This window comes from Solea solea, chromosome 3 (genome assembly GCF_958295425.1).
Source record: "Solea solea chromosome 3, fSolSol10.1, whole genome shotgun sequence".
Classification (NCBI taxonomy): Eukaryota; Metazoa; Chordata; class Actinopteri; order Pleuronectiformes; family Soleidae; genus Solea; species Solea solea.
In genome coordinates this window covers 31,577,977-31,593,797 of record NC_081136.1, presented here as the reverse complement: position 1 = coordinate 31,593,797, position 15,821 = coordinate 31,577,977, and the positions used below count along the sequence as shown (strand labels likewise).

General features: G+C 32.8%; 1 protein-coding gene across 2 annotated transcripts in view; it reads right to left on the bottom strand.

Annotated features, from left to right (window-relative positions):
• Positions 1–13,514: 13,514 nt before the first annotated feature.
• Positions 13,515–15,821, bottom strand: part of LOC131456601 (protein PHTF2-like) — a 39,676-nt gene continuing 37,369 nt past the window's right edge. For both annotated transcript variants that reach the window (XM_058625072.1, XM_058625071.1), the window contains 3 exons: positions 15,339–15,434; positions 15,120–15,245; positions 13,515–14,210 (listed from right to left, as the gene is read on the bottom strand). In XM_058625072.1, coding sequence (XP_058481055.1) covers positions 14,190–14,210; positions 15,120–15,245; positions 15,339–15,434 — 243 coding nt within the window. In that variant the 3' untranslated portion in view covers positions 13,515–14,189. The remainder of the gene's footprint in view (positions 14,211–15,119; positions 15,246–15,338; positions 15,435–15,821) is intronic.

Below are 15,821 nucleotides of genomic sequence, written 5' to 3'. Positions count from 1 at the left end.
GACGACATACTATACTATGACTTTTTTGACCAATTTTGGACGACATACTATACTATGACATTTTGGTGTCATTTTGGACGACATACTATACTATGACTTTTTTTACCTATTTTGGACGACATACTATACTATGACTTTTTTGACCGATTTTGGACGACATACTATACTATGACGTTTTTAGGTCATTTTGGACGACATACTATACTATGACATCTTTGAGTGATTTTGGACGACATACTATACTATGACTTTTTTATGTGATTTCGGACGACATACTATACTATGACTTTTTTAGGTGATTTTAGACGACATACTATACTATGACTTTTTTATGTGATTTTGGACGACATACTATACTATGACTTTTTTATGTGATTTTGGACGACATACTATACTATGACTTTTTTAGGTGATTTTGGACGACATACTATACTATGACTTTTTTATGTGATTTTGGACGACATACTATACTATGACTTTTTTATGTGATTTTGGACGACATACTATACTATGACTTTTTTATGTGATTTTGGACGACATACTATACTATGACTTTTTTAGGTGATTTTAGACGACATACTATACTATGACTTTTTTATGTGATTTTGGACGACATACTATACTATGACTTTTTTATGTGATTTTGGACGACATACTATACTATGACTTTTTTAGGTGATTTTAGACGACATACTATACTATGACTTTTTGGACCGATTTTGGACGACATACTATACTATGACTTTTTGGACCGATTTTGGACGACATACTATACTATGACTTTTTTGACCAATTTTGGACGACATACTATACTATGACATTTTGGTGTCATTTTGGACGACATACTATACTATGACTTTTTTTTACCTATTTTGGACGACATACTATACTATGACCTTTTTAGCTGATTTTGGACGACATACTATACTATGACATTTTGGTGTCATTTTGGACGACATACTATACTATGACTTTTTTGACCAATTTTGGACGACATACTATACTATGACGTTTTTAGGTCATTTTGGACGACATACTATACTATGACATCTTTGAGTGATTTTGGACGACATACTATACTATGACTTTTTTGACCAATTTTGGACGACATACTATACTATGACTTTTTTGACCAATTTTGGACGACATACTATACTATGACGTTTTTAGGTCATTTTGGACGACATACTATACTATGACTTTTTTGACCAATTTTGGACGACATACTATACTATGACATTTTGGTGTCATTTTGGACGACATACTATACTATGACTTTTTTTACCTATTTTGGACGACATACTATACTATGACCTTTTTAGCTGATTTTGGACGACATACTATACTATGACATTTTGGTGTCATTTTGGACGACATACTATACTATGACTTTTTTGACCAATTTTGGACGACATACTATACTATGACTTTTTTATGTGATTTTGGACGACATACTATACTATGACTTTTTTAGGTGATTTTAGACGACATACTATACTATGACTTTTTGGACCGATTTTGGACGACATACTATACTATGACTTTTTGGACCGATTTTGGACGACATACTATACTATGACTTTTTTGACCAATTTTGGACGACATACTATACTATGACATTTTGGTGTCATTTTGGACGACATACTATACTATGACTTTTTTTACCTATTTTGGACGACATACTATACTATGACTTTTTTGACCGATTTTGGACGACATACTATACTATGACGTTTTTAGGTCATTTTGGACGACATACTATACTATGACATCTTTGAGTGATTTTGGACGACATACTATACTATGACTTTTTTATGTGATTTCGGACGACATACTATACTATGACTTTTTTAGGTGATTTTAGACGACATACTATACTATGACTTTTTTATGTGATTTTGGACGACATACTATACTATGACTTTTTTATGTGATTTTGGACGACATACTATACTATGACTTTTTTAGGTGATTTTGGACGACATACTATACTATGACTTTTTTATGTGATTTTGGACGACATACTATACTATGACTTTTTTATGTGATTTTGGACGACATACTATACTATGACTTTTTTATGTGATTTTGGACGACATACTATACTATGACTTTTTTAGGTGATTTTAGACGACATACTATACTATGACTTTTTTATGTGATTTTGGACGACATACTATACTATGACTTTTTTATGTGATTTTGGACGACATACTATACTATGACTTTTTTAGGTGATTTTAGACGACATACTATACTATGACTTTTTGGACCGATTTTGGACGACATACTATACTATGACTTTTTGGACCGATTTTGGACGACATACTATACTATGACTTTTTTGACCAATTTTGGACGACATACTATACTATGACATTTTGGTGTCATTTTGGACGACATACTATACTATGACTTTTTTTTACCTATTTTGGACGACATACTATACTATGACCTTTTTAGCTGATTTTGGACGACATACTATACTATGACATTTTGGTGTCATTTTGGACGACATACTATACTATGACTTTTTTGACCAATTTTGGACGACATACTATACTATGACGTTTTTAGGTCATTTTGGACGACATACTATACTATGACATCTTTGAGTGATTTTGGACGACATACTATACTATGACTTTTTTGACCAATTTTGGACGACATACTATACTATGACTTTTTTGACCAATTTTGGACGACATACTATACTATGACGTTTTTAGGTCATTTTGGACGACATACTATACTATGACTTTTTTGACCAATTTTGGACGACATACTATACTATGACATTTTGGTGTCATTTTGGACGACATACTATACTATGACTTTTTTTACCTATTTTGGACGACATACTATACTATGACCTTTTTAGCTGATTTTGGACGACATACTATACTATGACATTTTGGTGTCATTTTGGACGACATACTATACTATGACTTTTTTGACCAATTTTGGACGACATACTATACTATGACTTTTTTGACCAATTTTGGACGACATACTATACTATGACTTTTTTGACCAATTTTGGACGACATACTATACTATGACGTTTTTAGGTCATTTTGGACGACATACTATACTATGACTTTTTTGACCAATTTTGGACGACATACTATACTATGACTTTTTTAGCTGATTTTGGACGACATACTATACTATGACTTTTTTGACCGATTTTGGACGACATACTAAACTATGACATTTTTTGGCGATTTTGGACGACATACTATACTATGACATTTTTGGCCAATTTTGGACGACATACTATACTATGACTTTTTTTACCTATTTTGGACGACATACTATACTATGACTTTTTTAGCTGATTTTGGACGACATACTATACTATGACTTTTTTGACCAATTTTGGACGACATACTATACTATGACGTTTTTAGGTCATTTTGGACGACATACTATACTATGACTTTTTTAGGTGATTTTGGTCGACATTCTATACTATGACATTTTTAGGTGATTTTGGACGACATACTATACTATGACATTTTTGACAGATTTTGGACGACATACTATACTATGACTTTTTTAGGTGATTTTGGACGACATACTATACTATGACTTTTTTAGGTGATTTTGGACGACATACTATACTATGACATTTTTGACAGATTTTGGACGACATACTATACTATGACTTTTTTAGGTGATTTTGGACAACATACTATACTATGACTTTTTGGACCGATTTTGGACGACATACTATACTATGACTTTTTTAGGTGATTTTGGACGACATACTATACTATGACTTTTTTATGTGATTTTGGACGACATACTATACTATGACTTTTTTATGTGATTTTGGACGACATACTATACTATGACTTTTTTAGGTGATTTTGGACATACTATACTATGACTTTTTTGAGTGATTTTGGATGACATACTATACTATGACTTTTTGGACCGATTTTGGACGACATACTATACTATGACTTTTTTAGGTGATTTTAGACGACATACTATACTATGACTTTTTGGACCGATTTTGGACGACATACTATACTATGACTTTTTTGACCAATTTTGTACGACATACTTTTCTATGACTTTTTTATGTGATTTCGGACGACATACTATACTATGACTTTTTTAGGTGATTTTAGACGACATACTATACTATGACTTTTTTATGTGATTTTGGACGACATACTATACTATGACTTTTTTATGTGATTTTGGACGACATACTATACTATGACTTTTTTAGGTGATTTTAGACGACATACTATACTATGACTTTTTGGACCGATTTTGGACGACATACTATACTATGACTTTTTGGACCGATTTTGGACGACATACTATACTATGACTTTTTTGACCAATTTTGGACGACATACTATACTATGACTTTTTTTACCTATTTTGGACGACATACTATACTATGACTTTTTTGACCAATTTTGGACGACATACTATACTATGACTTTTTTGACCAATTTTGGACGACATACTATACCATGACGTTTTTAGGTCATTTTGGACGACATACTATACTATGACTTTTTTGACCAATTTTGGACGACATACTATACTATGACTTTTTTGACCAATTTCGGACGACATACTATACTATGACATTTTGGTGTCATTTTGGACGACATACTATACTATGACTTATTTGACCAATTTTGGACGACATACTATACTATGACTTTTTTGACCAATTTTGAACGACATACTATACTATGACTTTTTTGACCAATTTTGGACGACATACTATACTATAACTTTTTTTACCTATTTTGGACGACATACTATACTATGACTTTTTTGACCAATTTTGAACGACATACTATACTATGACTTTTTTGACCAATTTTGGACGACATACTATACCATGACGTTTTTAGGTCATTTTGGACGACATACTATACTCTGACATTTTGGTGTCATTTTGGACAACATACTATACTATGACTTTTTTGACCAATTTTGGACGACATACTATACTATGACTTTTTTGACCAATTTTGGACGACATACTATACTATGACTTTTTTGACCAATTTTGGACGACATACTATACTATGACGTTTTTAGGTCATTTTGGACGACATACTATACTATGACTTTTTTGACCAATTTTGGTCGACATACTAAACTAAGACATTTTTTGGCGATTTTGGACGACATACTATACTATGACATTTTTGGCCAATTTTGGACGACATACTATACTATGACTTTTTTTACCTATGATGGACGACATACTGTACTATGACCTTTTTAGCTGATTTTGGACGACATACTATACTATGACATTTTTGGCCAATTTTGGACGACATACTATACTATGACTTTTTTTACCTATTTTGGACGACATACTATACTATGACATTTTGGTGTCATTTTGGACGACATACTATACTATGACTTTTTTGACCAATTTTGGACGACATACTATACTATGACGTTTTTAGGTCATTTTGGACGACATACTATACTATGACATTTTTGACCGATTTTGGACGACATACTAAACTATGACTTTTTTGACCAATTTTGGACGACATACTATACTATGACTTTTTTGACCAATTTTGGACGACATACTATACTATGACGTTTTTAGGTCATTTTGGACGACATACTATACTATGACATTTTTTACCTATTTTGGACGACATACTATACTATGACTTTTTTTAGCTGATTTTGGACGACATACTATACTATGACATTTTGGTGTCATTTTGGACGACATACTATACTATGACTTTTTTGACCAATTTTGGACGACATACTATATACTATGACGTTTTTGACCAATTTTGGACGACATACTATACTATGACGTTTTTAGGTCATTTTGGACGACATACTATACTATGACTTTTTTGACCGATTTTGGACGACATACTATACTATGACGTTTTTAGGTCATTTTGGACGACATACTATACTATGACTTTTTTGACCAATTTTGGACGACATACTAAACTATGACATTTTTTGGCGATTTTGGACGACATACTATACTATGACTTTTTTGACCGATTTTGGACGACATACTATACTATGACGTTTTTAGGTCATTTTGGACGACATACTATACTATGACATCTTTGAGTGATTTTGGACGACATACTATACTATGACTTTTTTGACCAATTTTGGACGACATACTATACTATGACATTTTGGTGTCATTTTGGACGACATACTATACTATGACTTTTTTGACCGATTTTGGACGACATACTATACTATGACGTTTTTAGGTCATTTTGGACGACATACTATACTATGACATCTTTGACTGATTTTGGACGACATACTATACTATGACTTTTTTGACCAATTTTGGACGACATACTATACTATGACTTTTTTGACCAATTTTGGACGACATACTATACTATGACGTTTTTAGGTCATTTTGGACGACATACTATACTATGACTTTTTTGACCGATTTTGGACGACATACTATACTATGACGTTTTTAGGTCATTTTGGACGACATACTATACTATGACATCTTTGACTGATTTTGGACGACATACTATACTATGACTTTTTTGACCAATTTTGGACGACATACTATACTATGACTTTTTTGACCAATTTTGGACGACATACTATACTATGACTTTTTTATTTGATTTTGGACGACATATGACATTTTGGTGTCATTTTGGACGACATACTATACTATGACTTTTTTATGTGATTTTGGACGACATACTATACTATGACATTTTGGTGTCATTTTGGAAGGACATACTATACTATGACTTTTTTTACCTATTTTGGACGACATACTATACTATGACCTTTTTAGCTGATTTTGGACGACATACTATACTATGACATTTTGGTGTCATTTTGGACGACATACTATACTATGACTTTTTTGACCAATTTTGGACGACATACTATACTATGACGTTTTTAGGTCATTTTGGACGACATACTATACTATGACATCTTTGAGTGATTTTGGACGACATACTATACTATGACTTTTTTATGTGATTTCGGACGACATACTATACTATGACTTTTTTAGGTGATTTTAGACGACATACTATACTATGACTTTTTTATGTGATTTTGGACGACATACTATACTATGACTTTTTTAGGTGATTTTGGACGACATACTATACTATGACTTTTTTAGGTGATTTTGGACGACATACTATACTATGACTTTTTTATGTGATTTTGGACGACATACTATACTATGACTTTTTTATGTGATTTTGGACGACATACTATACTATGACTTTTTTATGTGATTTTGGACGACATACTATACTATGACTTTTTTAGGTGATTTTAGACGACATACTATACTATGACTTTTTTGTGTGATTTTGGACGACATACTATACTATGACTTTTTTATGTGATTTTGGACGACATACTATACTATGACTTTTTTAGGTGATTTTAGACGACATACTATACTATGACTTTTTGGACCGATTTTGGACGACATACTATACTATGACTTTTTGGACCGATTTTGGACGACATACTATACTATGACTTTTTTGACCAATTTTGGACGACATACTATACTATGACATTTTGGTGTCATTTTGGACGACATACTATACTATGACTTTTTTTACCTATTTTGGACGACATACTATACTATGACTTTTTTGACCGATTTTGGACGACATACTATACTATGACGTTTTTAGGTCATTTTGGACGACATACTATACTATGACATCTTTGAGTGATTTTGGACGACATACTATACTATGACTTTTTTATGTGATTTCGGACGACATACTATACTATGACTTTTTTAGGTGATTTTAGACGACATACTATACTATGACTTTTTTATGTGATTTTGGACGACATACTATACTATGACTTTTTTATGTGATTTTGGACGACATACTATACTATGACTTTTTTAGGTGATTTTGGACGACATACTATACTATGACTTTTTTATGTGATTTTGGACGACATACTATACTATGACTTTTTTATGTGATTTTGGACGACATACTATACTATGACTTTTTTATGTGATTTTGGACGACATACTATACTATGACTTTTTTAGGTGATTTTAGACGACATACTATACTATGACTTTTTTATGTGATTTTGGACGACATACTATACTATGACTTTTTTATGTGATTTTGGACGACATACTATACTATGACTTTTTTAGGTGATTTTAGACGACATACTATACTATGACTTTTTTATGTGATTTTGGACGACATACTATACTATGACTTTTTTAGGTGATTTTGGACGACATACTATACTATGACTTTTTTATGTGATTTTGGACGACATACTATACTATGACTTTTTTATGTGATTTTGGACGACATACTATACTATGACTTTTTTATGTGATTTTGGACGACATACTATACTATGACTTTTTTAGGTGATTTTAGACGACATACTATACTATGACTTTTTTATGTGATTTTGGACGACATACTATACTATGACTTTTTTATGTGATTTTGGACGACATACTATACTATGACTTTTTTAGGTGATTTTAGACGACATACTATACTATGACTTTTTTATGTGATTTTGGACGACATACTATACTATGACTTTTTTATGTGATTTTGGACGACATACTATACTATGACTTTTTTAGGTGATTTTAGACGACATACTATACTATGACTTTTTTATGTGATTTTGGACGACATACTATACTATGACATCTTTGAGTGATTTTGGACGACATACTATACTATGACTTTTTTATGTGATTTCGGACGACATACTATACTATGACTTTTTTAGGTGATTTTAGACGACATACTATACTATGACTTTTTTATGTGATTTTGGACGACATACTATACTATGACTTTTTTAGGTGATTTTGGACGACATACTATACTATGACTTTTTTAGGTGATTTTGGACGACATACTATACTATGACTTTTTTATGTGATTTTGGACGACATACTATACTATGACTTTTTTATGTGATTTTGGACGACATACTATACTATGACTTTTTTATGTGATTTTGGACGACATACTATACTATGACTTTTTTAGGTGATTTTAGACGACATACTATACTATGACTTTTTTGTGTGATTTTGGACGACATACTATACTATGACTTTTTTATGTGATTTTGGACGACATACTATACTATGACTTTTTTAGGTGATTTTAGACGACATACTATACTATGACTTTTTGGACCGATTTTGGACGACATACTATACTATGACTTTTTGGACCGATTTTGGACGACATACTATACTATGACTTTTTTGACCAATTTTGGACGACATACTATACTATGACATTTTGGTGTCATTTTGGACGACATACTATACTATGACTTTTTTTACCTATTTTGGACGACATACTATACTATGACTTTTTTGACCGATTTTGGACGACATACTATACTATGACGTTTTTAGGTCATTTTGGACGACATACTATACTATGACATCTTTGAGTGATTTTGGACGACATACTATACTATGACTTTTTTATGTGATTTCGGACGACATACTATACTATGACTTTTTTAGGTGATTTTAGACGACATACTCTACTATGACTTTTTTATGTGATTTTGGACGACATACTATACTATGACTTTTTTATGTGATTTTGGACGACATACTATACTATGACTTTTTTAGGTGATTTTGGACGACATACTATACTATGACTTTTTTATGTGATTTTGGACGACATACTATACTATGACTTTTTTTTACCTATTTTGGACGACATACTATACTATGACCTTTTTAGCTGATTTTGGACGACATACTATACTATGACATTTTGGTGTCATTTTGGACGACATACTATACTATGACTTTTTTTTACCTATTTTGGACGACATACTATACTATGACCTTTTTAGCTGATTTTGGACGACATACTATACTATGACATTTTGGTGTCATTTTGGACGACATACTATACTATGACTTTTTTGACCAATTTTGGACGACATACTATACTATGACGTTTTTAGGTCATTTTGGACGACATACTATACTATGACATCTTTGAGTGATTTTGGACGACATACTATACTATGACTTTTTTGACCAATTTTGGACGACATACTATACTATGACTTTTTTGACCAATTTTGGACGACATACTATACTATGACGTTTTTAGGTCATTTTGGACGACATACTATACTATGACTTTTTTGACCAATTTTGGACGACATACTATACTATGACATTTTGGTGTCATTTTGGACGACATACTATACTATGACTTTTTTTACCTATTTTGGACGACATACTATACTATGACCTTTTTAGCTGATTTTGGACGACATACTATACTATGACATTTTGGTGTCATTTTGGACGACATACTATACTATGACTTTTTTGACCAATTTTGGACGACATACTATACTATGACTTTTTTGACCAATTTTGGACGACATACTATACTATGACTTTTTTGACCAATTTTGGACGACATACTATACTATGACGTTTTTAGGTCATTTTGGACGACATACTATACTATGACTTTTTTGACCAATTTTGGACGACATACTATACTATGACTTTTTTAGCTGATTTTGGACGACATACTATACTATGACTTTTTTGACCGATTTTGGACGACATACTAAACTATGACATTTTTTGGTGATTTTGGACGACATACTATACTATGACATTTTTGGCCAATTTTGGACGACATACTATACTATGACTTTTTTTACCTATTTTGGACGACATACTATACTATGACTTTTTTAGCTGATTTTGGACGACATACTATACTATGACTTTTTTGACCAATTTTGGACGACATACTATACTATGACGTTTTTAGGTCATTTTGGACGACATACTATACTATGACTTTTTTAGGTGAGTTTGGTCGACATTCTATACTATGACATTTTTAGGTGATTTTGGACGACATACTATACTATGACATTTTTGACAGATTTTGGACGACATACTATACTATGACTTTTTTAGGTGATTTTGGACGACATACTATACTATGACTTTTTTAGGTGATTTTGGACGACATACTATACTATGACATTTTTGACAGATTTTGGACAACATACTATACTATGACTTTTTGGACCGATTTTGGACGACATACTATACTATGACTTTTTGGACCGATTTTGGACGACATACTATACTATGACTTTTTTATGTGATTTTGGACGACATACTATACTATGACTTTTTTATGTGATTTTGGACGACATACTATACTATGACTTTTTTATGTGATTTTGGACGACATACTATACTATGACTTTTTTATGTGATTTTGGACGACATACTATACTATGACTTTTTTGAACAACTTTGGACGACATACTATACTATGACTTTTTTGACCAATTTTGGACGACATACTATACTATGACGTTTTTAGGTAATTTTGGACGACATACTATACTATGACTTTTTTGAACAACTTTGGACGACATACTATACTATGACTTTTTTGAACTATTTTGGACGACATACTACACTATGACTTTTTTGACCAATTTTGGACGACATACTACACTATGACTTTTTTGACCAATTTTGGACGACATACTATACTATGACATTTGAGTGATTCCGGACGACATACTATACTATGACTTTTTGGACCATTTATTATTAATAATAATAATAATAATAATAATTAAACTGGATCTGGATCCTGCAACCTGCATGATAAGGACACAGAGAGAGTGAGATGTTTTCCACTCTACTAAAAGACAACAAACAAATCAGCAAACTCAACATCAAAATCTTTTTTATTTTTCTTATAAAAATGTAGACCTTGTTGACAGACCAGTTCACAGAAAAAAAAAATCAAAATCTTCTGACTCTAGGAAAACAGAATCACAACAGTTCTTTTAACCTAGTATTCCGTACAATTCAAAAGTCTGTTCCTGAAAAACAACAATTCTTTATCTAATGAACGTGAGGAACAAACAAAAACAACGTGAAAGAACAGAAAAATAAAAGTATTTCCAAAGGGAAACCGATTTTAAAGCAAAATGCAGCAAATACATTCTTATTTCTTTTTTTTCCTTTTTTTTTTTACAGCAGAGACAAACAAAAACAAACAAAAAGCACTTTGGTCTTTTTCTTCCTCCTCGGATTCACACACTGAAGATTATTCTGCTCGCATATTCATGAGTGAATAGTCAGTTAATGAGTCACTAAATCATTCACCGAGGCAGCAACAACGACGACTTGTGTCAGTGTGATGCAAGATTCTCTGCAGGGTCATGATAACTTCACGTACCATGTAGAATATTTCATTATAACAGCACATTGTGTTAATAAGCAGGTGAGGTACAACAAAAAACAAACAAAAAGAAGATGTAACTTGTTTTTTCTTCCATTTAAAATAATTTTTTTTTTTAAAGTGCAATTCTCTTTATTCTGCCGTCTACATACTCGTGGGAAGTTAACTCTTCTAAACCGATTTATGAAACCATCTAATACTGACTGACAAGTTGACATATGTAACTGAACTAAACTACCAGACGGTGCTGAGTCTCATCCTAGAACGTGGATGTTTGGAAAGAGACGGAACATGCAGTGATCGTTTAGGCCTACAGGGGGCGAGGGAGGGTAAACGCACATTGGTCTCGTTCATTATCTGTACATTGTACTAAACATCATGGAAATATCTAAACTATGTGACCCAACGAGAGGAGTGGTTACCTTCATGTTTTGCTGGAAAAAACTGGTTAAAAACCACTTTAAAGTAAGTGTTTTTATTCATATTTCATTTTGCTGTTATTTCCATTAAGCGGACGATTGTTTCTCTGCAGCGTTTTTAACTTCTCGCTGTAAAAATGAGAGCACCAACCAGGGACTATTTTCCTCTGGTAAGTCGGTAACTTTTAAAACGTCGATGTTAGTTAGGGCTCTCCCTTTCTTTTTTTTTTATCTGTAATTCAGATATGTTTGAACTTAGAAAGTTAATTACTGTGTGATCCAGCAGAGGGCGCCATCGGCATAAAAAAATACCCACATTTGGCGCATTTCAACTCGCCCGGGCACGGTTAAGTTGTGTTTCCACTGGCGATAGTACCTGGTACTTTTTATAGTACCTGCTCTGGCGAAGTTCCAAGTGCTCGCAACGTCGCCAGACTGCTGCCCGCTGATTGGTCACAGGAAGAGCGTGACGTCCGACACTAGAACCAAGCCGAACAATGCTGAACTGTAGATGAGTTAAAAAGATTTAGCAATCCTAAAAAACGTGGGTTAATCTCCGACAATTAACTGAGGAAATGTCTAAAATCTCAATATTTAACAGGAGTCTGGTGTGGACTGCTCTGGTCATGGAGGAAGTACTGGTGCGAGGCGAGCTGGCACCGTGTGAACTTCTTAATCTTGAGTTTTGCTCATAAAATGGAGGAATACAAGGAAACTACACGAGTAGCGACACCAGATTATTTTGGATTTACACTCCAGATTAGGCTAACAGCCCCAGCTCTCTTACGCGTTTAAATCTGAGATTAGGATTTAAACTGGCGTAGTTGAATGTTAACTTCAAACAAACAACGACCGGGATTGATACTAAACGAGCCCAAGTTCAAGGATAATAAAGAGGATTCTAACTTGATCACAACGGTTTCAAAGTAAATGTTTCTTAATTCCTTTTACGGCCTAAGAAAGTTTTCACGTGTAGTAAAATATAAGAAAGTTTGTCAGAAGAAAAATGACTCATGTTTTTTTTTTTTTCAAACTCATACATAAATAATCTTCAGTTTAAGCAAATAAAACGTTAAAGATTTCCGTCCAAGTCAGCACTTAAAAATGTTGCTTTCAAAACTTGCAAAATTAAAACGGAAAAAAACGCCAACACAGCTTCGAGCCTAAACTATCACAATAACATTAATAATAATAATAATGATAATAATTTATGCTTATAATACTTTATGTAGATGGGTAAAATAGCATGGTCTTTGTGTCATAATACACAAAAAAAAATAGAAACAAACTAGAATTCAAATAAACCCTAAATAAAAACACTGAGTGGGTAAATAAATAAGTTTTTTTGTGAAGTGCACAAAGTGAGAACGTTGAAGGTCAGAGCACTCGCATGTGAGACTGACTTCCAGTCTTCAGGTCAGTGAGATCGACAGCTCCACACCGTGGTTTTGTTTTCATCCTTTCACTGTCACGATTTGATCTTCCACAGCTGTGGAAACAAACACAGCACAAATGTTCAAACTAAAATATACAGCGCTTAAAGGGACACTTAACCCCAAAAATAGTTATTCCATCATCAGACAGTGGATCTGAGACACGTGACTCAACAGAGGACGTTGGGAGTGAAAAGAAAATCCAATAAAATTGACAAAAAGTTGATGTCAAAGTCACTTCCTTCAAAATAAAAGCCCTGCACCATTTCCTGTGTTTCTCTCAAGTTTTATGAGTAAAAAGATCTGAAAAGTCAAATTTAATCTGACTCTGTAATAGAAGGTGAACTAAACAAACAAATGATTTTAGTTTATTCTTCATTTAAATGTATTAGACCACCACCCAAAGCCACAGCTGCCCTAAATCATCATTATAATAATTGTTCAAATATACACCAGTGTGCAGAAGCAATTATATTTTTAATGCTAAAATATAATTATTGTTGTTATCTGTGAATTTTCAAATGTACTGTTTGATTATTTCTTGATTAAGACGTGAAATTTCAGTAATTTACTTGCTTTCCTGAACAGAAAAATTAGTTTTAGTGGTTGAAAATGTGGGCATAAAGAGGTGAATTCAGTTGGTTATTTACCAAATAAATAACATTGTTTTTTTACATTTTTAGTTTTAAACAAGTGTTTGAAAGATTTCTAAAAAATGACAGGTGGTCTAATAAATGTGTTAAGCACTGTACATTAAAGGTAATATTTATTATTATTTAATTTAATTTTAGTTAGACACGTTTCTTACCAGGAAATGACTTTATTACTAATATTACTGAAGTAAAAGTCTTAAAGTCTATAAGACATCTACTGTACTAAAAGTCCAGAAACTTCACTACACTTCCCACAATGCATTGAGTCTCATCACACATGTGTCTTGTAGTGATGTACTGCGACAGACTCACCTTCAGGTTAAACCCTAACAGGTCAGAGATGACGCCGGACACAGCGGACAGAATGACCACCTGCGTGATGTTGTAGAGCAGAGGGTTCATGGTCAAACCGTACAACCTGAACGGCGTGTCCAGCTCCTGTGGGGGGGGGGGGGGGAGACAAACGGGAGCATGAGTGAGACAAACGTCTTTGTTTTGTGAGACACTTTAGTGAAGACCGACGGCGTGTACCTTTAATAGTTTGGTGGCCAGTTTTAACACGTTGTTGACCAGCGTCAGTTCTTCTTTCTTGTTCGGTTTCTTCTCCATCTTCAGATACAGGTTGATCTGCCAAACACACAGTGGATTAAACGGTCTTGTATACAGTACTTGAAAGCGATACTTGAGTAAAAGTACAAGTATTTTACCAGAAAATGACTTTGGTAGAAGTTAAAGTCACCTTTTAGACACCTGACATTTACTGTAAAGTATCAAAAGTCATTTTCTGATATAAGTATTAAATGTAAAAGTATTTAAACAGTGAGCAATTACAATTTTGAATATGACATTTATTGTGGCTTCTTAACAATAAAAGCATAATAATAATAATAATAATAATAATAATAATAGGTACAGGCGAACAACTTCAAACAACATTAAAATGAACCTTCTGTCATATATATATATATATATATATATAAAATAACGAAGTAATGTACAGATATGTGAAAATTC